The sequence below is a fragment of the Gopherus evgoodei genome, chromosome 3, assembly GCF_007399415.2.
Source record: "Gopherus evgoodei ecotype Sinaloan lineage chromosome 3, rGopEvg1_v1.p, whole genome shotgun sequence".
NCBI lineage: Eukaryota > Metazoa > Chordata > Testudines > Testudinidae > Gopherus > Gopherus evgoodei.
The window spans coordinates 114,821,037-114,843,380 of NC_044324.1; the positions used below are offsets into that span (position 1 = coordinate 114,821,037).

A 22,344-nucleotide genomic window follows, 5' to 3' on the forward strand; every position below is an offset into this window, starting at 1 on the left:
CCTTTCATATCTACTGTCCTGGTACTGTCCTATCTGCGTATTCCTGCAGTGTTGCCTTCAAAACTTCATTCTCAACTACACTCTTATTTCTCTGTAACTTATCAAAATTATTTTTCTGAGGCTGTTCCTTTCAAACTCAAAGGGCTGGAAGTGAGCCGAGAAAGGAGACAGCAAGGGTATGATGGGGTAGTGGATTATTCAAAAAACTTTAGAAGGATACCTAGGCAAAGCTGACAGCAACAGCAGCCACTAGGTTTCACAAGCTGGCTCTCGAACTAGGCCACCATGGCTATACAGCAATAGCTGACAGGTGAAACCAACAGCAGTAGGACATACAAGGGAGCAGGACTCAAAACTTTTCAGCATGACAAATTAAATTACATTTAGAAGTTCATTCTAATAAAGATCCATAAATGTGTCATAGAAAAATTTCCTCTGTAGGGACTAATAGGATATTTTCTGTATCTTTTCCTCAGGTTTTATTTTGAAGGCACTTCATGAAAACAAAATCAGCTTATTTCTGTCTTCTGAAGGTTGTCATAATCTTTTTACAGGAAATAACAGTGATGTCACAAAGATGATGATGTCTTTTGGGGATGGACACAACTTCAAATGAAGATGTGTTCTATTATTGCCCAAAGACAACTGTAAAATCTGTTCTCATTTCTTTATTACAATGCCCACTAGATGGCATTCTGTCATGTTGTAAGAGAATTGCTAGCAAGCTGAATGTACATCATAAGAAGAATGCTATGCTGCTGAATAAACCTAACCACAGGGTTCAGAAACCAGTCAGGCAAGGACTTGAGCACCTCCTGAGAGATGTATTGACCTTATGAAAGTTGAAGCTGCTCAACACCTGCCTGGAAGAATTCAGCACCTTGCAGGATTGAGCCTTTAATGAGCACAAAGTTCAAGCTGTTTTCCACACTGAAGAGGCATGATGTGACTTTGTCAAGGAACACAAACATCCACAGTAGTATGACTAAGCACTTTAGAATACAAAGCAAAACTTTTTTTCCCCAGTGCCTTGGTCAGGATATCCTGACTATCAGCCCTTATGATTACCCATACATCCTGAGAATAAAGGAGATAATTTCCCCCATTTTGAGCAATATCCTGATATCAGAGAAGAGTCTGATATCTCCATTTAAGCTGTTTTTCTGTAATAGAGGTCTAAGTCTACACAGCTCCCACTGACTTCAATGCTTTATCTAGATCCCCTACAACACCTGGATTCAAAAGGTTCCTGTTTTAACTATTTTCACTTCCCAGGAAATGGAGGAGGCCTGTCCTAAAATAAGCACTGTATTTGGAAGAGGAAAAGGTGACAGGGATGCTGAAGTATCATCATTGGGAGGACTGCCTTGTAACCAAATGATATATAATGGGACAAAAAACTCCTACCAAAAGAGTTACTATGTGGAAACAAACACTGACACTTACCATACAGACATTAAGTGCCACCTATTCTGATATCTCTAGAATGGTCCCTATTTTCACACACGTGTCCTGTTTTCTCTAATGTCAGTTTTCAGGATACTAAAATTGCAGAACTCTTTCTGATTGGAACCGCATAGCCAGCCAGATTCTTCTCTTAAAACATCCCAATTGCTGTAAATAGTGATTCTCGGCCATTTGCCTTCACCAATAAATTGCATGGTGATACAAAGCTGCTTCTAGCTGAACTTCTACCTCAACCTCTGAGAGTTGCAGTGGAGGATGTGTTATCTAACTGCTTTGTTACCCTCCATCGGGAAAGAGAAATTCCCAATAAACCCCGGCTTCTTCACTGGGACTCTTCTTGGTAGGATCCCAGGACTATTTTGTTTAAAGCCTTCTGTTTACTTTCTTTGTATGGCCTCTTCAGCAGGCCAGCTCATCATCTTTTACCCAACGACAGATTTTAAAGAACTTCCTCAGGTCAGTGGGCTTTCAAGTCAAGATATGGGTAATCTGCTACATTTACTATGGGACTGAGTACAAGGTGGAACATAAGATTGTATGAGCAAGGTAGTGTTCAAATTGGAAATAAGATAATGTACATGCATCTGGAGTTACCACGTCCAATGCCATGACAATAGTGAGGCAGCTGTTCTTCTGTACCCATTATTGTGCACATTAATGGAGTTCAAGTATTCTGAATTGTGCTATTTCATGCTTGTGACATCATTAGCCATTTTATACAAAGGGAATGAGTCAGGATTGTACTGCAATTTATCAAACATTCAGAGATTTTTTCATTCAGTTCATATGATCATGGCTTAGATTTAAAGGGGCAAAAGGCATCCTGATTTGTATTGGATTAAATATCTGATATGGAAGCTTTGACTTTGTTGTGCATTATTAATGCTGCAGCCCGGGCTTGATCCGTGACGTACTGCAAGACTAAACAGAACAGAAGGCAGGAGGAGGACATTCAAGGTGAAAAACTCCATGAGGGAGGCAGGAAACTTTCCTACAATTGCTTTATTTTCTATGCTGGCCTTCTGGGGAAGTGGTATATAATTCTGTGCTCACTTACACCCTGTACAAGACCAGGAAACCTTTTCAAATAGTATCTTTACTTTTGGAGAGCCCTAGATTTAAAATGTTCATGAGGGCATCACCTTGAGTGCCCTTCTTTTGTCTTTATGTCATTTTAACCTCATGGATCCAACCAGGGCACAAAGTCAGACTCTCCCAATAACAGTTATTCAGCCCCGAATGAAACAAGATAACTTTTGCCCCTTTAAAATGAGTGTTAGCAGAGAATTTGTAATAACGTTTAAAGCAGGCTCTGGGGCAGCAATATTGCTTTTTAATAAGATGGCTATTTAAAGGGATTCCATTTCTGTGTCCTATTTATCATTGTGGGGATTGTCAGTATTACATTAGCTACGGGCATATAAAAAGATAGCCATTTCATCATAGTTTGGGGTGAAGGTTTACAACTCAGATTTGGCCAAATTTTGCTACTGGATCACTTGCATCAGGAGAGGAATACAATGGCATTATATATTATATTATATTATATTTTATATTATATATTATAAACTAGGTATGATTTAGTTTGTTGGGATTTTTTAAATGCATTAATTTCTTAGCTGAGTCAAGTCCAAGAGATCTGTATACATGCAGCACAATTTTGTATTTATTTACAAAGAAAGCCCAACCATTACATTTTTTAGGCTTTCCTACTTGAGGAATATGGTGTAATATTTTTAGAAGCATGCTGGACCCTCCTGCTGTTTATCAGTGAAGACGCATAGATCTTGGGGGCGGGAAATAGTGATGGCGCTCAGGACATACTTGCTGCCCAAAGGATCACATGGAAGCCAAGTCAAAAGCTGACTGTGGGCGGAAGGTTCCAATTGTTATTATTAGAATTGGAGCCCTCAAGTGTTCTCATTTGGGTAACTCTGGGCTGAAGTCAATGAATTTTCATCAGCTTATGCCAGTCTTTAATTTGGCCTTTTAACTGAGACTTCATATAGCAAAACTTCTGAAAGTGTCTACTTACAGCATCTTGAAAACCAAATAGCACCAACTGGACTTGACTAATACCGTGACTGTCAAAGTCTAACTCCAGTTTCAGTTTTGAAAGAGTGGTCGCAATGATTTTGCGATCAGTTGACCTTACAAATTCTCTGAGGCTGGCAACGAGAGTTGTGATGTGCTCCCATTTTAGTTTGGGTTCTTCAGCTCCCTGTTAAGAGGAACAAAAAGGAACAAATTCAGCCTAAAGCACATATTTTAAATTTTATATCCAATGGTTTTAACCAATATGAGTTGATGCACGATAAATAACCTTTGCCCCTCTACATTCCAGAAAATTTACCTCTAAAACGGACATTCCTTTAATTACCAAAAAATATATGCTGCACAGTCCCCCTCATTTATTTTGTGCAAGTAATATATTTCAGCAGGATGTATGGAGAAAATGCATATCTCACTATTATTAAAACTTTTAGGTCCAGAGAGTGAAATTCATTCTCTGCTGAGGGCCACTACAAGGTGAAGTCTTAATTTAGGCGTTAAAGTAGGGCTTAAGTGGTTCTTCCTTGATGCAGAGAGCTTTGCATGGGGAAAATTTCATCCCGAGTGCTTAACTCCATGCAGAAGGTTCACCACAATATGGAATTTTCACACTATAGCTACACTTACATATGGCCTGAATTTTTCACAGACTACTATCAACGTACTGTGGATACAATCAATGATCTGTCTCATTCACATTTGTGCTCACATTTCTGAAATCTCTACTTTATGTTAAAGCTTCTATCAGCTAAGAATATACCACAATGCATGAGAGGTAATTTTTGGAGAATACTACAGAAAGCAATAGGTATGGGGTCAGAGGGTTTTTTTTTTAATGGCTTTCAATTATGCCATTTGAAATTAAATCTGAATTACAATTGTGGGAAAAGAAATATGAAAATATCACAAGTCATTAAAAAAACTCAAGGGGAAAAATTTTAGTTACTCACATATATTACAGGGAGTTATTTTGATTAATGTCAGATAAATATTTGAAGAGATACCTAACATTGATTTCTGAAGCAGAAGAGCACGTTGCTTTTTGCTTCCTGCTATTTTTTCCATTCTTCTGTCATGACTATGTCATGCCTCAGGAATTTCTCTGTATATAAACAATTCAGTTTTGTCCTCTTCCATTTATTTACATTGTTCCATTGACATATGCACTGATAGTTATATCTGTTATAACAGCACTTCAACAAATAGAGGTTCTTGGGCACGTCTGTTTTACTTCCTCCAGTTTTTAACCCTTCTCTACCACTATTTCAATGACTGATTCTACAAGAACTAGATAACCTCATTCTATTGTTATGGCAACAGTTTCTATCCACAGCAATAGTGCTAGGTACCTTTAGAAAGGTTTACCAAGCAAATCAGACATTTAAATTTGAAGCATAATTTCTTGATCATACCTTTTTAAAAAACCTAAATACCATGGACCGTAATTTACATACAAAGCATGATTTAGAGCAAAGATATTCAGCCTTGAGAATGAAATGCAGTTACAGACTGCAAAAACAATGACAAAAATCACATCATCTGACTACAGTGTTGCAACATTTGCAGTGTGATGAAGAACTGTTGATTATTCCACATCCTCCTGTACTGATACCAGAATGAATCACCCAGAGTAGTGTCAGGAGGTAATGCGTTATTATTGTGTGGCTTTCTGCAGCTCCATCTGACACTCTCTTCTCTCTCCCTCCACCCCCACTCCTGAATGCTGTGAGGGTTGGGGCTATTTGTTTCAATTGCTCCTTTTCATAGCAGCTTGAAAGGACAGGGATGTGTCTAGTCTATTTTACTTGGCACACCTGCTATAGTCTGACATGAGATCAACTTGGGCAAAGGAACCAGCCAGATGCACAAACTCCAAAAGAGACACATGTAACTCTAGAGCCACAGGTTGAATATCCTTGGCTTACACTTTTGGAGTTGATTAGACTGATCATTACATATATTAAGCCATCATCCTTTATCAGTCCTGTTAGAAAAAAATGTTGGACAAAATGAAATTTCATTAAAATGTTCATATATTTTCTTCCATTGTTCAACCAGGTGATATCTGTGTGCACACAGAGGGCAGTAGTTATGAATAAGGTAAAATACAAATGTACCGCAACACAAATATAATTTTGGTGTATATTTTTATTATCAATATAATTGCACTCTTTCAAGTCTTACATTATATCAAGTATCAGAGGGGTAACTGTGTTAGTCTGGATCTGTAAAAGCAGCAAAGAATCCTGTGGCACCTTATAGACTAACAGACGTTTTGGAGCATGAGCTTCCGTGGGTGAATACCCACTTCGTGAGATGCATGGCGAAGTGGGTACTCACCCACAAAAGCTCATGCTCCAAAACATCTGTTAGTCTATAAGGTGCCACAGGATTCTTTGCTGCTTTTACATTATATCAGCCATCTCTAGTTGCATCTATATCAGCCACCTATAGATGCATCTGACAAAGTGGGTGCCACAGGATTCTTTGCTGCTTTTACATTATAATAGCCACTTATAGTTGCATCTATATCAGCCACCTATAGATGCATCTGTCGAAGTGGGTATTCACCCACGAAAGCTCATGCTCCAAAACGTCTCCTAGTTTATAAGGTGCCACAAGATTCTTTGCTGCTTTTACATTATATCAGCCAGCTATTGTTTATCAAAGCTTATTTTGTGCCTGACACCTGCTTTAATGTATATATTTACACATATCCATGTACATGCTTACTGGAAACCTGCAAAATTACATGCTATTTTTGTCTGCCAGCAAGTTATTTTACCTGAGCTAAGGCTTCCATTAAGTTCCTCACCACCTTCTCTTGGTCCTCTGTTAATATTCTATGAAGAGTGGCTCTCCGTTCACTGTCCTTTTTTAGCATGAAGAACCCAGAATCTTTCTCTTCAGGTGAAGGAGGAGCACTATGATCCTCAAAATTCTCATCTGGGATGCTGAAAGTTTACATGATGAAAATTAACATTTAAAAAAAACAAAAAAAAACTACATTCCTAATCCCTGAAGCAACATGAAGACAACATAGCTTTTACCTCAGAAAAAGGGACTGGATTCCTTTTGCATCTTTTTCTCCACATGATTTAGCTCTTGATTTGAAAGAGAATGGGTCAATTTTTAAGTCTGTGTCAGGTGAAACAGAGCCATATTCACTGCTACTGCTCGTATCTTCTACCACAACAGGAACAGGCAAAGATATGCTCCGAAGGTATTCTACTCATGAAGGAACAATCAGAAAATTAGTGTTTCAAAACCATCACAAATGGTCTAAGCTACAATGGCTATACCTTAATTTTGAAAAGAAAGTTATTCTTTTAAGATGAGGCAGAAAAGGTAAACTCCAACCTCCCACCTCAGTTACACACATATATATATATATATATATAAAATGCATTTTAAGATGTTACTTGAAAAGAGCTCTCAGCTATTGAAAGGAGTCACAACGTATTTTAGATGAAGAGTTTTTAGAGACTGGGACCATCTCAACTTACTGGGCATTATGGTCTTTACAAAGTTAAAATATAATAAACTCCCAGAGCTACAGTGCTTATGTATACATTCATTCCAGAGCACCTTTAAGCATTCTCTCAGAGTATTGTATCTCAGCACAGAGGGTCCGCCCAAGACCCTTGCAACAATTTAAGCCTTACATTAGGGGCCCAATCCTTCTCCCTTTGAAGTCAATGGCAAAAGTCCCATTGACTTCAAAGGGAACAAATTTCAAGCTAAAGTGGTGCTAGGCCAGGTGTGGGCAAACTACGACCTGCAGGCCAGATCCGGCCCCTCAGGGCTTTGGATGCAGCCCGTAGGATTGCCCCCTGCGGCACCACAGGCCCTGCGCCGCTCTCCAGAAGTGGCCGGCACCACGCCCCTGTGACTCCCGGGCGTTGCTCTTGCCTCCAGGCACCACCCCCCGCAGCTCCCATTGACCGGGAACAGGGAACCACTGCCAGTGGGAGCTTCGGGGGAGGTACCTGGAGGTGCAGCAAGGGCAGCGCACGTGGAGCCCTCCCCCGCACCCCCAGGGGCCGCAGCACTTCCTGGAGCAGCGTGGGGCCGGAGACAGGGCAGACAGGCAGGGAGCCTGCCCTGGCCCCAGTGCACACCACTGCCACCCTGGTGCCCGAACCCCTCCTGAACCTCACCCCCCAACTCCCTGCCCTGAGCCCCCTGCCTGCACCTCGCACCCCTCTTGCACCCCAACTCCCTGCCCTGAGCCCCCTTGCACACTCTGCACCCTAACTCCCTGCCCTGAGCCCCCTCATACACCCCACACCCCTCCTGCACCCCAACCTCCTTCTCTGAGCCCTCCCTCCCGCACCCCAACCCCCTTTCCTGGCCCTGCATACAATTTCCCCATCCAAATGTGGCCCCCGGCCCAAAAAGTTTGCCTATCCCTGTGCTAGGCCCTTCACACAAGCTCTCTATACTTAGCTAAATTTCACCCTAGGTGAATTTGGAAGATAATCCAGAGTTGGTGTTTTTGGACAAAAGTGTGACACATGCAAGTTAACTCTGAGTTAGCTTCTTCTATAAATAGCACACTTGCTGTTGCGGAAAGAAGGTTCTGAATTCTCACTCAAGCTTAGGGTGACCAGACAGCAAGTGTGAAAAATCAGAATTCTGGGGGAAGGGAGGAATAGGTGCCTATATCAGACAAAGCCCCAAATATCAGGACTGTCCCTATAAAATCAGGACATCTGGTCACCCTATTCAAACTGTTATATGGCTTCTCAGAGTTTAGGTAATTGAAAAAATGATTAAAAATTAAGACAAAAAGAGTACTGTTCCAAGCAAACGTCCCTCTGACACCTTGCTGTTTCAGGTGTCATGCACCATTTCGACTGGAACTGTTACTGTAAACAACAAGGCAGGTCCATGATAGGCAAGATATTAGCCACCTGCCCTGTCAAACTGTAACCTAACCTGATTATATACAGCACTGGTTCTCAACCAGGGATCCACGGCCCCCAGGGGGTCCACGAGACCTTTCAAGTGGGCTGTGGGGCCCCACGGGGATAAACCCAGGAAGCATGGGGCTGAAGCCCTGATCCCAGGCACCCTGCCCTCCCCCCACCCCGCCTCTAAGCATGGGGCTGAATCCCAGAGGCCTGAGCCCTGGTGCTCCCTGTGGGGCAGAAGCCCTGAGCCCCTGGGCAGAGTTGGAGACATGGAGGGCATTGCCCCCCCTTCCCCGCCAAGTGCAGCACAAAAGCACGGCAGTCTCAGGGGCAGCTCCACACTTCTCCCCACCTCCTCTCCCCACCACCTGGCCAGGTCGGAGGTGGGAAGCAGGAGCCAGGTAGTGTGGGGCAGCTGCTGCTCTGGCTGGTGCCATGAAGCAGGCAGCAGCATTCCCTCTTCTCCTAATGGTGACCACATTGAAACTGCTCCTCAGCTCCCAGCCCACTTCGCTCATGCAGCCAGTAAGAGCCGCCTGGGCAGAGAGACCTGGCTCCATGGCTGGCAGAGCCCTCAGGGAATAGGGACCGCAGGGGAGTCCTCCCCAGCACACAGCTTCTAATACTCCTCTCCCTACACCCTGAGCTACCCCCTGCCCGCACACAGCCCTACCTAATCCCTCCCTTCACCCTAAGCTGTTTTCGAACTTTTTGAGCTAAGTCTCACACCTCTGAGTTACGATTTTTGGTTGCATGCCCCCGCAATCCAGACCGGCTGGGTGGCCTGCTAAGATAAGTCAAGGAGTGGAGGTAGCGCTTCCTCCCTGGACCCTGCCATGCGGAGATGGCTCGAGCCCCACTGGACCCTGCCCCCCCCCCAAAATAGATGTCAAACTATGCTTGTGCCCCAGGCCCCACCCTGAGACACTCCCCCCCAGTCCCCTGCTGGATCCTGGAGTTTTTAATAGCATGTTGAGGAGTGCCTCAGACAGAAAAAGATTGAGAACTCTTGATCTACAGTACTTTAAACCTATGTGATCAGGTTATGGCTTCCTAGACTGTTCAGTTTGATAACTGTGTCCAATTATCTCATCTGTGCAGTTTCTAGGTGTGGTAATTTACTGCAGAGTGAGTAAATGATTTTCGTTCTATCAATATAGTTACATGTTTTGAGGAAAAAATTTAGAATATTAAAACTCACCATTTGAGTAAGCTGAAAGAGCTGTGGGAGGAAAAGCAAACAAAAAATATTCATCATATGGTAAATTTAACTGAGCAAACATAGTGTAAGTAATAAATTATTTCCTCTCAGTTGTACTGTGCATGCTAACAATATCTAGACTATCATTTATCTAATCAGTCTCTGATTGCAATTGAAAAGAGAAATTGGAATTTAATCTATTTTTATTCATTGTTTTTTTCTCCAGACAAGTTAATATGGTGATCTAACATTTCTTCTTTATTTTAGGTATCTTGATAAAAATGTTTTCTTAAACGCAGCAGGCATTTTTTTCCACATTTAAATAAATACATCACTTGTGCTATCAAAGAAACCACTTGTGCTCCACAATTTAAAACAAAAACCAAAACCAGTGGTATAATCTGTGTAATAACTTTGTATACAGTAGCTAAAGTAAGAAGATTCTTCTATTCAGTTTAAGTTTAAAGTAAATTTCAAACATCTTAATATTTCTAGCAATGGTAACACTTAGAAAAAATGAATCTCAATTTGCTTTAATGCCTGTCAAAGAAATCAAAGCTTTCAACAAATTTTGCAGTCTTTTATATTAAACCATTTTTGCTTTGTAATCAACAAATGTTGCTTATTAATCGGTTGTGCAAGTATGCTTTAAATTAAACATTTCTAAGGACTTTCTGAAACTATATAAAATACTTTATCTGGAACATTTCCATACAAGTGGTGATAGAATTATGCTCTTACAGAATCATAGGACTGGAAGGGACCTTGAGAGGTCATCTAGTCCAGTCCACTGTTATAGATCTGTTCTGCTTCCATAGATAAATAGAGGTTTACCGCTGAATATTCATCAAGACAGAGGATACATTGCTTTAGTCTCAGAGGTTATGACCTTGATTATAGGAAACAGTCTCTTTAATGAGGTAAAATCTACCAGATACATCTCAGTAATACAATTACCTGAGAGTTTTGTTTGGGATTTTCTCTTCTTGCTTGAAATCTTTAAAAACTCATCTACAAGTAGTTCATTAGCAAAAGTTCGTTTGTCAGGGTCTGGTTCAAAGCAACGCAGTATGAAGGCTTTGGCCTCTGGTGACATGGATTCAGGAATCTCTGGGTGTATTTTAAACATTCCCACCTGAGAGAGATGAAGAGTAAACAAAGAGAAACCAGAAGTCTTTTCTCATACATGTTGCTATCTGCTTTTGATACAGACTGACTAAAACCTCTTCCTTAAAACCTACTGAAATCAATGAAACAAAATCACCATTAATGACCTGTATTTTACTAGAATATCTGAAAAATTCTCTTGCTTCCAAAGAGGGTCTCATAGAAAGAGGACGCACTGCTCACTGGCTCACCATGTTAAAATGGAATAGACAAAAAAAATTTAACAGATTTGTGAACAGCCTTTTGTTGCTCCATTTCTGTCTTCTTCAAAACAATACAGCACTCCCCCTCAATTGAATCACATCAGATAACACATTCGTTCTAATATGCTCATTAAAGAGGCATTTCCTTTATCTTACCCTTGCTGTTCTCCCACTCTCTGTCTTTTAATACAGTCATAAGATTTCCCTTGTTTACAAAAAACAATGGACCTGAACAGAACAGTCTAAGAAAGAGTTTTTACCTTAAACATAGCTGCCTGTGGCTCTCCCAGTTCATAAAATGGAGGCTTTCCTGTGGCCATTTCAATGATGGTGCACCCCAAAGACCAGATGTCGGCAGCTTTCCCATAGCCTCGTGGCCCTTTGTCTATTATTTCTGGGGCCATATACTGAAGGGTACCTGATTAAAAACACACTTTTTAAAGTTTAAAACTCAGATGATGACGGAGGCAGCTAAGGACAGGGGAACCATGTGGATGGGCAGGGAAGAATGTTAGTAATTTAAAAAAAATTATCCTCAGAGATTCCAAAAGAATACTTTTAGTTAAGGCCAAAAGTGAATGATGTTTGCTACTGATCTGATCTGAAGTCCCCTGTAGTCAATGTTGAAACTCAATGGACTTCAGTGGGCTTTGGATCAGGTCCTATTTTCACACAGCCACATTATATACCAACAGAAAAAATTAGGAGGGCAATTTTGAATTGGATTCAGAGATGGAAAGGAACTGATTAGTGAGGTGATAGGATTCTACTTCTTGGAGTGAAAGACCCATTTAACCATAGCATTCTGCACTCTCAAATTCAGAGAGCAAGAATTTAGCAAACACTGAAAGAGGGAACTGAAATACACACGTTGAAAAGTGATTATTAATTATATATAATACCCACAGCTCAATAAGTTTGAATTAGGTTTTCAAACAGGAGGAAGAACAAATTAAGGACAAATTCTTGAGGTGGAGTTAGGCAGACTAAGCAAACAAAGGAAAAGTTACTTTTGGGTCAGTGAGGAAGCAGGATTAAAAACTGTGTACACAAGAATGATAATCAGGAACCTGGGGAAAAGAGGCCTATCTTGCTTAGGAGGATTTGAATCTCTCAGTAATGTCAGCAATGGCATTCCTCTCTACCAGCGCATACAATTCAACTTACTAAGATAAAGTTTATAATTTTAAGGTTAAGCAAGTAAAACAAGCCCATTCCTCCATCTACTATATACATTGATTTGAAGTCCATGGAGGTTCTGCATGTGAAGCAGCTGCAGGATCTGATCCTACATTCATAACTATTCTTTTCCTTTCAAATTGGAAGACACTATAAACTAGAAACATACCAGTGAAAGTTTCAGTACACGGATTGATCCCCGCAAGTCTCTTTGATGTGCCAAAGTCTGAAATCTTTAGAACTCCACTGTATGTGTTGATAAGCACGTTATCACCCTGAAGGGCAAAACATTTAGACCAATTATTTTTCTCTAGTGACTGTTAATGCAAGACACATTTTCAAAGTGTATTCTTTATACACAATAATTACTCTAAAGGGATATTTAAGGTGGGGGGAGGGAGAAATCATTGTTACTGCCTTCTACAGTTCCATTTTAAGGTGCTCTCTTCTCTAAAGTGAAACATCAGGACTTGTGTATGCTTCCCCATCTACAGAATTACTGTAAAGAATACTGCCAGAGGAAAGAAACATCAAAGATTCACAAGATTCTTCCAACTTTTTCAGAGAAATGATTTCCTATTGTCAGGTCTGCATTAAGAATCTTATTGTGGAAGCTCCTTCTTTCCTCCCAACCCTCTATAACTCTTTCAAAATCAAAAATACTCTGCGGAAAGTTGGGAGTTTTCCCTGTTCAATGAACCCATGACTGTGATTCATAGCACCTTCTCACCTTTATGTCTCGATGCACTATCTGATTATCATGGAGGTATTTTAATCCTTCAAGAATCTGCTTGGTGTAAAAACCAATCGTCTGCTCGTTATCTTTTAGTGGTCCCCATTTTGAACGCAGGAGAGCAGAAAGGCTGCCTATAAATTTTTTTTGGGGAAAAAAAAACAGAGTAAACTTAGCTCACAGATTGTTCTTTCTGGCCTTAGCTTGTGTCAAGCAATAAATGTAACCACACAGTAAATGTAAAGAAACAGAATACACCTTTACTAAAATGTAGACATCCTCCATAACACCAAACGTTCTTACATTTATCTATAATCAAACTTTTAAAAACTCTGTATTTCTTTTCATTCATGATGATCATTGGCTAAACAGTACTCAGTGTTGTTGCTTTTAAATAATGCCAAACAAACTCAAAACCAGCACTGAGCTCTCAGGAAAAAAAATCAAGCAAGTCTCAACCCCTGACACAGCACAGTTGGTGAACTTTCCTCACCAAAACTCTGTCCGGCCTCCGCCCTGATAAACAATCGTCCTATAAAATTCTACACCCTTCAGATACTTAGGCAAAAGGATAGGCCTTGAAGTATGCACTTCCAGGTCAACATTCCCAGACCAAGAGTGTGGAAACTTGTTCCATAACTACAAGCCCCTCATGTAGAATGCTTTACAATCAGTCTCCTCCTCCTTTGTTAAACCAGGAGGAATCCAATTTGAATAGCTCCGCCAACCATAGCTGGAGCAATATGGCCTAGGGAGAGATGTGGTCTTTCAGGTAAGTAGATCCCACATCATTTAGTATACTGCTAATCAAAGTCACACTTCTTTGCCTGTAGAGAAGCAGACTGAAAGGAAGCATTAAGGAAATGTCTCTAAGTATATGTGGAGAGATTTTGTAGAAAAGCTTAATTCAAGGGATAGATTTTGTATTTAGTTCTAACTGCTCATTTCACGTAGGAGTGAGTTCCATAGTCCAGACTGGGCTTCCATGAAGATTCTATTGCCTCCATCCATTTACCACCTTTTCCCAACAGTTTCATATTTCCAGTGGAACGTAAGTGCTAATGGAGGTCATGGTCATAGAAGGAGAGGTGCCCTTTCAGATAGCTACAGCCAATACTATGCAGAGTTTATATTAAAATAGAGACCCTGACTGGGACTTTGTATTCAATCAGGAGCCTGGGTAAAGAGCAGAGCACTGGGGTGGTTTGCTCACAGTGATCTGTACTGCTCAGCTGACAAGCTTCTACAATCTCTACTAGATGAAGCTTTTGAAAGATGTAAGGTATCATTCCTAGATATGAGTTGCAATTAATTGAGCCTACAGGTCATGAATATGTGGATTACTACAGCCAGGTTTGTGCTTAATAGGATGAGGTGCAGTCTTGTAGCTAGCCACAGATAGAAATGTGTATTTTTTGCAGACATGGCAATTAGGGCCTCCACATACAATGCGAATTAAGAGATCCTTGACTTTAAAAAATCAGCAATGCCTTCAATCAAAGATGATATTATGAAGGAGGAAAAGTCTTCAAATCACTTCCTTTTTCCTACCAGCATCACTTTTGTCTTGCCTATATTAAGTTTCAGGCAGCTGATCTTCATCTAGATTCTTCACCTCCCCTTGGCATTTGAAAAGCTCTGAGCTGGTGGTGGCTACATCTCATACGACGGTGGTGTACAACTGGGTATTGTCTGCACATTGCTGACATTTCAGACAGCAAACCTGCTCCCCACATGGTTTTATTCAGATGACTGAGATGGTAGCATGACTGATCTGTGGGATTTCTCAAGTGATGAATAGAAAGAAAGAATAATTGCCCATCACAACCTTCTGGGTGAGGCCTAGCACGAAGGACTCTAAATATACTTGGTAATTTCAGTGCATCCCTGGAGCCTCTTTGGCAATCAACTATATTAAATGCTTCAAAGAAGTCTATGAGGATGACTGTGGATTGTTTCCCCATTCTATATACTGGAGGAACTCATCTGTCACAGCAACAAGTGCTGTCTCCATACCATGCCCTACTCTGAACCCTGATCAAGTTGGATCCAGGCACCTTGGCAACAATTGCCCAACTATGCTGGAAGAAGCACAGGTGACACTGGATGTGGTTTAATTAGGCCACAACTTTATTCTTAAATGTCTGGGAGTACCTGGCAGATAAAATTGTATAGTGTTGGTCATTCCATAATCATTTCAATATATACCCAGGAACTTCCGTCAGCCCTCTTACCCATCCTGGTCCCCAGCCAACCCCACTCCCTGAACGAGGGTTGAGGGGAGCCTACAAGGGAGGAAGGAGTTGGCTCCCTAACATACCAGTCATAGGAGCCCTGAATCTCCTTTTCCTTTCCTTTAAAGAATACCACTTTTAAATCCTTTAGCAATCCATTTTATCGGATCACTGTATCCCTTCCCCATGGGGTATCTGCACTGGACATGTAACACAAGGAGGTGCCAGCAATTAGCTCAGCTGCCTCCCCCCCATACCTAGCAGGGTTCCCAAACATATCCTAACACCCCCTTTAAAATCAGCCAAAAACATGTTAGCTCCCAAGTCTGAGATGTGGGCCCCATACATCCTGGCTTTTCCTGCACTGGCATGGACCTTTATAATCCCTCCTCTCTGCCAGTCACCTATGGGGAATGGGTAAGGCTCCTCACCCTGACCTAGTCTGCAGCTGCCTCAAAGTCACTCCCAGACTCTCCAGCCCATAAAGCGGCAGACACCTTTTCCCAACAAGCCAGACAACAGCCCCCACTGCTTAATGTGCAGTGAGGTCATTCTAGCCTTTCCTATTAGCTATACCAGGGGTAGGCAACCTATGGCACGTGTGCTGAAGGTGGCACACAAGCTGATTTTCAGTGGCACTCACACTGCCTAGGTCCTGGCCACCGGTCCGGGGGGCTCTGCATTTTAATTTAATTTTCAATAAAGCTTCTTAAACATTTAAAAACCCTTATTTACTTTACATACAACAATAGTTTAGTTATATATTATAGACTTATAGAAAGAGATCTTCTAAAAATGTTAAAATGTATTACTGGCACGTAAAACCTTAAATCAGAGTGAATAAATGAAGACTTGGCACACCACTTCTGAAAGGCTCCCGACCTCTGAGCTATACAAATCAACTCCCTAGTCTGTTCAAACCATCAACTTTACCAGATGCAGCCTTAGTGCAATTTCCATACAGAAGTGGCTTATAGCCGTGGGCATTTTTTAAAAATATTATTCACACAGATCTACTCTATTGTTGCAGTATTCTAAAATCTTATATTTTAAAATATTTTAAAAAAAGCACTTACCCCCTGGCACCTGTTCCATGAATATCTTAATAAAATTATTCTCACTAAGGGAACCTAAGTACTGCACAATGTTCTTGTGCTTCAGATGCTTATGCAGGGCGATTTCTTCATGTAAAGGCTGGGAATACCTGGAAGTAAAGGAAATTTTCATTTAATAAAAAACTGGATGTTGTACCTGAGGTCTTGTGAAACATGTATATTGGAATGTTGTACACAGTGCTACAATACACGTTACTAAGAACACTTATGATTGTATATACTGAAAAATAAATTGGCACAATAAAGGTGGTCGTCCAGAGTTCGTGGAGAAAGAAAGTATGCTCCAAGCCAAATCAGCCAGAATAAGCAGTTGGGCAAAAAGCTCAATGCCCAAACATATCAACTAGTCCATCTACAATAAAAATTCAAGCGTATGTTCTTAGATTGATAGTCTAATTTAGATGAGAACCTTGCTAAGTAGGAGACTTATTTGAAATGTCAGCTCTGGACATTTATCACAGACAAAGAACAGCATATTCGCTTCATGGAGAGATGCTCACTAGAGCTGGTTGGGACATGTTCACCAAAATGTAATTTTTTCAAAGCCAAAATGTTTCACAGAGTGGTATCAGTTTTGATAATATTTTCACTGGGAAGATTTCTGAGGTCCAGGACTCACTGGTCACTTCTCATCCAAGGGAAACAGAGACCTGAACTGAAAATTTGAGCTTTTCCATCCAAAACCAGCTTGTGTGACACAATTCCACTTCACAAAAAATTTCTAACCATTTTGTTTTCATTCCAATGCAGAACAAAAACAAATGTCAATACCTTGAAAGTTGTTGAGAAACAGAATTGTCATCCTTCAGGCAGGGCTAGTGCTCACTTTCCAATCCTTTCAAATTGTCTGCCTGATTTTCTGTTTTCTCGGGAGGAGCCGAGAAAGTATATCAAGACTCTTGAGTGCTAGCTTCCATTAAGCATTAAAATATATGTCCAGATTGTCAAAAGAGCTCAGCAAGTCAGGCACTGACCTCTTTTGAAATAGTGAGGATTTTTGCTAATCTGGAGTTTATTCACGTACCTCAATAGATGTTAAGGCTTTCTGAAAATCTGACCCCAAACTTTGGGTACTGAGCACTTAAAAATCTTCCCCCAGCTGTGTGTTGTGGACACTGAGAGTACTGAACTGGTATTTTGTCTGTTACAAAACCTAGCTTTATAGGGATGGATAGATTTTTCAAGATCAGAAGGATTTTTTTTAAAAATCATTGCTGCAGGTAGGATTAATTTTATTCCTATCAACACGGCAATCTTCTTTTAAAATAGAGTGATTTGCCATTTTCATTAAGTTTTTGAAAAATCAATTTTAGTTATAGCTTTTGGTAATTTTTTTAACATAACTATGAGGTGTGTCTGAATGTTACTTCTTATATCCATTCCTTCTGGTCACGTGGGAAAATGTCATTTTTTAAAGAAGACAAATTTGCAATACATGGCTAATTTCTTGAGCACAACAGCACATCAGAACCCAGGGATTAATATAATTTTTACGAGCCTAAATAATTCAACAATTTAATACAGCGGGCTCCATTAAAAAATGACTTTTATTGCATGGCAGCATTTAGGCTTGTTCTGATCTTTACCACAATATTTGTGGAATTTCCCATACTTAGAATAGGAAATATTGCAAACAGCATGATGAACGTAATTATTCTTGATGGTAAGTATCCAGTTTTTAAATGGAACCCATTGTATGTAATTTACAATTTAAATACAGAAGAAATTTCACAGCACAGACTGAATCTGAATGAAAGAGGGTGTGTAATAATTGTATTTTTCAAACCGTTTATTCCAGCTTTTATGTAGGCTTCAGTACAAATTATGTGTAAACAAAAACTGAAATGCAGCTCAGGTTCAACATCTCAAAGAACCCTACAAGTAACTAATACCAGGGTGTTCTGCTGTGGTTAATTATAGTTGTTGGCTTCATTCAGTATGCCAGAGTATACTTAAAAAGGTGGAGCTGATCAGGAAATATTAAGAGGAGTCCAGCACAAATGAGATGCACCATGTCAGCAACATCTTTATCAGGAATATAAAACACATATATATGACTAGTTCAAAAAATGAAGAGTAACAACATAATGTAAAACACCACCCCATGAGATAGGGAAGAACTATTATCTCCATTTTACAGATGGGGTACCGTCCCACACAGAGTCTAAGTGATTTGTCAACAGTCACACAGGAAATCTGCAGTGGAACGGGGACTTGAAGTTAGGTGGCCAAAGTCCTGAGCTAGTGACTTCCCACTTGACCATCCTTCCTCTCCAACAGGGGAATCCATTGAGTTTGAGATTATACAGGGGCTGCCAATACTGAAAAGTATGGATACAGAGGCAGGTTGCATGGCCTTGATGGAAAAGGCTTCAGAAAGTTTTCATAATTTTAAACCCAGAAGGGACCCTTAAATTATCTAGTCTGACCTCATGAATATCACAGGCCATGGATTTCATGCAGTTACCCCTCAAATGAGCCCAATCACTTGTGTTTTGCTAAAGCAGAGCCTCTAGAAAGGCATCCAGTCTTGCTGTAAAGGTATCAAGAGATGGGGAAGTCACAGCTTTCCCCAACTTGGTAGTTTGTTCCAATGGTTAATCACTCTCACTGTTATTTCTGTATTTCTAATTTTGATTTGTTTGACTTAAATTTTCAGACACTGCTTGTTGCTATGCCCTTCTCTGCTACATGAAAGAGCCCGTTAATATTTGTTTTTTTTTCTCCCTGTGAAGAGACTTGTATACCGTCATGAAGTCACTTCTCAAAGTCTGAGAGGTGCTGTAAATGTGACACTATCATTAGTCCAAACCACAGCCCGAGATCAACAGGTGTCTTCCATGCTTAAGTGTAGTCACGTGCTTCCATAGCATCCTCTTTCCTCTACCTGGGCCCTACAGAGCCCTCTATGCACAGTCTAGAGTTCATGCCGTGGGGAGGTACTGGAGTCAGGATAAGAAGGAAATACACAGGGTCTCCCTTCAATCTTACTCCCCGAATCTTACACAGAAGAGTTAATACATCCACAGTCCTTATTAACTTTCTTTCCATTTGCTCTTAGAAACTTCAGTGGGCAGGTGACAGATTCCTGATAGCACAGCTCCTAAAAGAGTGGTGGGGTAAGGTCTGAGCTGGTACAGTGGTGGGATAAGGGCAGAGCTGGTGCAGCAGGGTACAGGATGTCCATGTGTGTGGCCCTAGCCTCCCAGAGATCCCAAAAATCTGCCATGGAAGCCTAAGTGGAGGAAACCTTCTGATCTTTTTGTGCAGCAGGAGAAAACCTGGGCCATTATTAGCCTCACATTAAACTAGGTCAATAATATGTAGTTCTGACTGGAGCTGCAAGCGGTGCCTTTCCTCCCCACAACTGTTATTCTGAGATGGTCACATTTCCAACGGCTATTACCACTCATTGTTTTTCATAGCTTTGGAGACTGTTTCTTACACAGCTGGAAAATGTAGGAGGAAAACCAGAGAGATGGATAATTTATCAGCAGCTTTTCAGAAAAGGGCTCCATTAACCAGCAAAGTGGCCAATCGTACTTCAGCACTGAAGTATATAAACACAGCATCATTTGGATTTGACAAAATTACTGTACCTGCTATCTCTTTCTGGGATTTCTTTAATGGCAATCCTAACTTGATTGCTCAGATCTCGTCCTGCATAAACTATGCCGTAAGTTCCTTTCCCCAAAACAACTCTCTCACCATTTTCATCATATTCGTAGTCATACTGCAAAACAAACAACGTGAAATGAAAGGATATGAACCAGGTTTTTTACTTGCATAACATAACCATGTGAATATTTCTTATTATAATAAACATACTTCTATTGTTGGGTATCATAAAAAAACAAACCAAAAAAAAAACACAAAAAACCTACAGGCAGAGGGCACTGCATACCAAAATAAAAAATGGACCTTACTTATAACAGGAGGTTCTTCAAGATGTGTGGTCCCTATCTGTATTCCACACATGGGTACACATGCACACCATGCACCTGAGACCAGAGACTTGTTGCAAGTAGTTGGTGTTGGAGTCTGCAACTGTGGAGTTGCTTCCCTCATGCTCTGATCTGAGGGTATAAGAGGCATCAAGGACGAATGCCTCTCTACTTCCTCTTTTTACCATGAATCAGAAAGGATCTGAAGCAGAGGGGAAGGAGAGTAGGTAGCGTAATACAGAGAGGGACCATACATCTTGAAGAACCTCCAGTTACAGGTAAGTAACATCCATTTCTTCAAGTGCTGGTCCCTATGCACATTCCACATGTGGGTGATTGACAAGCAGTATTTAAACAGGAGGCAGGTGCGAGGATGCAGTTTGTACAGATGCCTTAATAGTGCTGTCCCAACAGCTACATCTACAGAAGAGGCCTGACTAAGGCTTAGTGCTTCATAAAGGTGTGGGTAAAGCTCCAAGCAGCAGCCTTACAAATGTCCAGTATACATACTTCTCAAAGAGATGCTGTTGAGGTTGCTTGTGCTTTGGTGGAATGGCCCTCACTCCATCCAGGGGAGGTATGCTTGCCAACTTATAACAGTTTTTAGCATTCTCTATGTACACACACACACACATACTCTCTCTTATAGTTTTACAGGTTCTGGAAAAAGAAGAACATCACTTTGGATACAGAGGATACTGACTCAGGCCACGCAGTGGTCAGAAGGAACTGGAGAGACATCGGTCTGCACAACAACTTATATGCACTCAGTTCAGAGCATGAAGGAATCAACTTTGCAGGCACAGACCAACAGATATTACTTGCTACAAATGTCAAGCACATATGCACCCACTTGTGGAATACACATGGGGACCAGCACTCAAAGAACAACTTCAGCTTCTGCATGGAACACAGACACTGCTGCCACATAAACTCATTTTGTACCAGTTGCTCTCCTGATCTAATCACATTTTCCAAGTACAGCAGAATCTCTATTTTAGACTCTCCAAATTTGCCCAAACTGTGCGGTAACAGAGGTCAAATGAGGTTGGCTGACCAAAGTTCTTGCTGAGTTTAGAGTAATAGATGCATAGATTTTTAAGGCCAGGTGGGACTATTAAATCATATAGTCTGATCTCCTGCATAACAGAGGCCATATACTTTAACCCAATTATCCCTGTATTGAGCCCTATAACTTTGTTTGGCTAAAGTATATTTTCCAGAAAGGCATCCAGCCTTGATCTGAAGATATCAAGAGATGAAGAATCTACCACTTCCCTTGGTAGTTTGTTGCAATGATTTCCCACTCTCTCTGTTATTAAATTGTACCTTATTTCTAATTTGAATTGTCTGGCTTTAACTTCCAGCCATTGGTTCCTGCTGTGCTATATATATATCATATCAAATATATCACACGAGAAGAAATATGAAGAATATTTTGTTTCTAGAGGAAAGATTTGAAAAAGCACTCAGTGTCGGCCTAATTAATCCCACTGCAGTTAATGGTAAAATTCCTCCTAAATTAAAAATCCTAACCTAGAGGCCTAAAGTTCTCAATAAATTGAAAAATATCAAGTCCTTACCTCTACAGAATCTCCATCACATTCCCCTTCCTCTGTGTTTTTCCCTATATCTTCAGTGATACTATTCACCATATCAAAAAACCTGTAAAACACATCCGAGTAAGGACTAGATAGTTACATCAGGATGAATCCTAAAGTGAAAAAAAATGATCAAACAGAAGCTTTAAGTGTAATGAATATTAAACCAGAACAGCTCAGTAAGGGAGATTGTGTGGAGGGAGAGAAAAATCACTGCTCTTCTTGAAGTGGAAAGTTAACATCTAAAGCTTGCAGAGATAGGTAGGTAGGTGTATGTGTGCGTGCGTGTGTGATATACATGTGAAGTGTCCAGAAGATAACATTATACCTAAAAGTCAGGGGTGAGGGTCTCAACCCTTCCTGTAGCTTCTTTATGCCAGGAAAGGGACTGAAGCATCAAGCATTATGAAAAGGTTCTAAAAGTCCTGGATCCAGGAGTATGAGAATTCTCCTGCTGAGGGGAGGTTGCTGCAGACTGTCTTTCGAGGACCCTTTGCACGCAAAGCTAGTGTACAGGGCGTGTCAGGGGCAG

At 40.8% G+C, this 22,344-nt stretch overlaps 1 protein-coding gene across 1 annotated transcript in view; it reads right to left on the bottom strand.

The window, feature by feature from the left end:
• The window catches only part of MAP3K5 (mitogen-activated protein kinase kinase kinase 5), a 167,266-nt gene that overhangs the window by 12,620 nt on the left and 132,302 nt on the right, over window positions 1-22,344 (bottom strand). Inside the window, exons 14-24 of the mRNA XM_030556400.1 lie at window positions 21,795-21,876; window positions 19,867-20,000; window positions 16,229-16,356; window positions 12,916-13,052; window positions 12,355-12,460; window positions 11,267-11,424; window positions 10,594-10,771; window positions 9,637-9,657; window positions 6,570-6,747; window positions 6,305-6,473; window positions 3,503-3,688 (exon numbers count right to left, since the gene is read on the bottom strand). Coding sequence (XP_030412260.1) covers window positions 3,503-3,688; window positions 6,305-6,473; window positions 6,570-6,747; window positions 9,637-9,657; window positions 10,594-10,771; window positions 11,267-11,424; window positions 12,355-12,460; window positions 12,916-13,052; window positions 16,229-16,356; window positions 19,867-20,000; window positions 21,795-21,876 — 1,477 coding nt within the window. The remainder of the gene's footprint in view (window positions 1-3,502; window positions 3,689-6,304; window positions 6,474-6,569; window positions 6,748-9,636; window positions 9,658-10,593; window positions 10,772-11,266; window positions 11,425-12,354; window positions 12,461-12,915; window positions 13,053-16,228; window positions 16,357-19,866; window positions 20,001-21,794; window positions 21,877-22,344) is intronic.